The 931-nt window shown below is 53.7% G+C and overlaps 1 protein-coding gene across 1 annotated transcript in view; it reads left to right on the plus strand.

The window, feature by feature from the left end:
* Nucleotides 1-86: 86 nt before the first annotated feature.
* Nucleotides 87-931, plus strand: part of LOC104273943 (regucalcin-like) — a 12,754-nt gene continuing 11,909 nt past the window's right edge. The window contains 1 exon segment of the mRNA XM_009869439.1: nucleotides 87-249. Coding sequence (XP_009867741.1) covers nucleotides 87-249 — 163 coding nt within the window.

Consider the following 931-nt stretch of genomic DNA (forward strand, 5'->3'; position numbering starts at 1 on the left):
TTTCAGCGCTCAGACCTGAGCGTTGATTTTATAGACACTTGCTCTCGACAGACGTGGGTAAACTAGAACTGATTTTCTTCGCAGGTATGGCATCCGTCAAGATCGAGTGCGTGGCCAATGAGGGCTACAGGATTGGGGAATCGCCCGTCTGGGACGAGAAGGAAAGCGCGCTCCTCTACGTGGACATCACGGGCAGGAAGGTGTGCCGCTGGAGCTCCCTCAGCCAGCGGGTGCAGGCTGTCGCTGTGGGTAAGGGACAGCTCGAGAAATCCTCTGCCCAGCGTCGGAGTTGTGTGTTCTGACTTGGTGCCGCATCCCTGGGAAACATAGGCTCTTCTCATGGGCAACCAGTGACAGGACGAGAGGGCACGGCCTGAAACTGCTTCAGGGGGGGTTTAGGTTGCATCTCAGGAAGCGCTTCCTCATGGAGAGGGTGCTCAGGCACTGGGATGCACTGCCCAGGGAAGTGGTGGAGTCACCATCCCTGGAGGTGTTTAAGGAGAGGCTGGATGTGGCACTTAGTGCCGTGGTCTGGCTAATGTGGTGGTGTTGGGTCATAGAGGCTGGACTTGATGATCTCAGAGGTCTTTTCCAGCCTCAGCAATTCTGTGATTCTGTGACTCCTGTAGGTGATGCTGAATGCTGCTCATCTAATGGTGCAAAGAGACCTCTCCCTAAAACCTGACCTTGCTAGGGCACAGAGGACACTGAAGCTTGCACTGCACACGCAGAAACTGGGCCCTCTGTGTATGAACTACTAAGGCGGCCTAATTTTGCCAGTTTGTCCGTTATTGTGGAAGATTTCGTGAAAGATTCTGGAGCTACGTTTAGTGCCAACAGTCCAGATGCTGTACATGTTGTGCTGGACAGGCACCTGGTGACAGGACAGAATGAGAATTGCACTCTTCCAGCGGTCCAGAATCCTCTTATT

Source organism: Apaloderma vittatum, unplaced genomic scaffold (genome assembly GCF_000703405.1).
Source record: "Apaloderma vittatum isolate BGI_N311 unplaced genomic scaffold, ASM70340v1 scaffold85, whole genome shotgun sequence".
Classification (NCBI taxonomy): Eukaryota; Metazoa; Chordata; class Aves; order Trogoniformes; family Trogonidae; genus Apaloderma; species Apaloderma vittatum.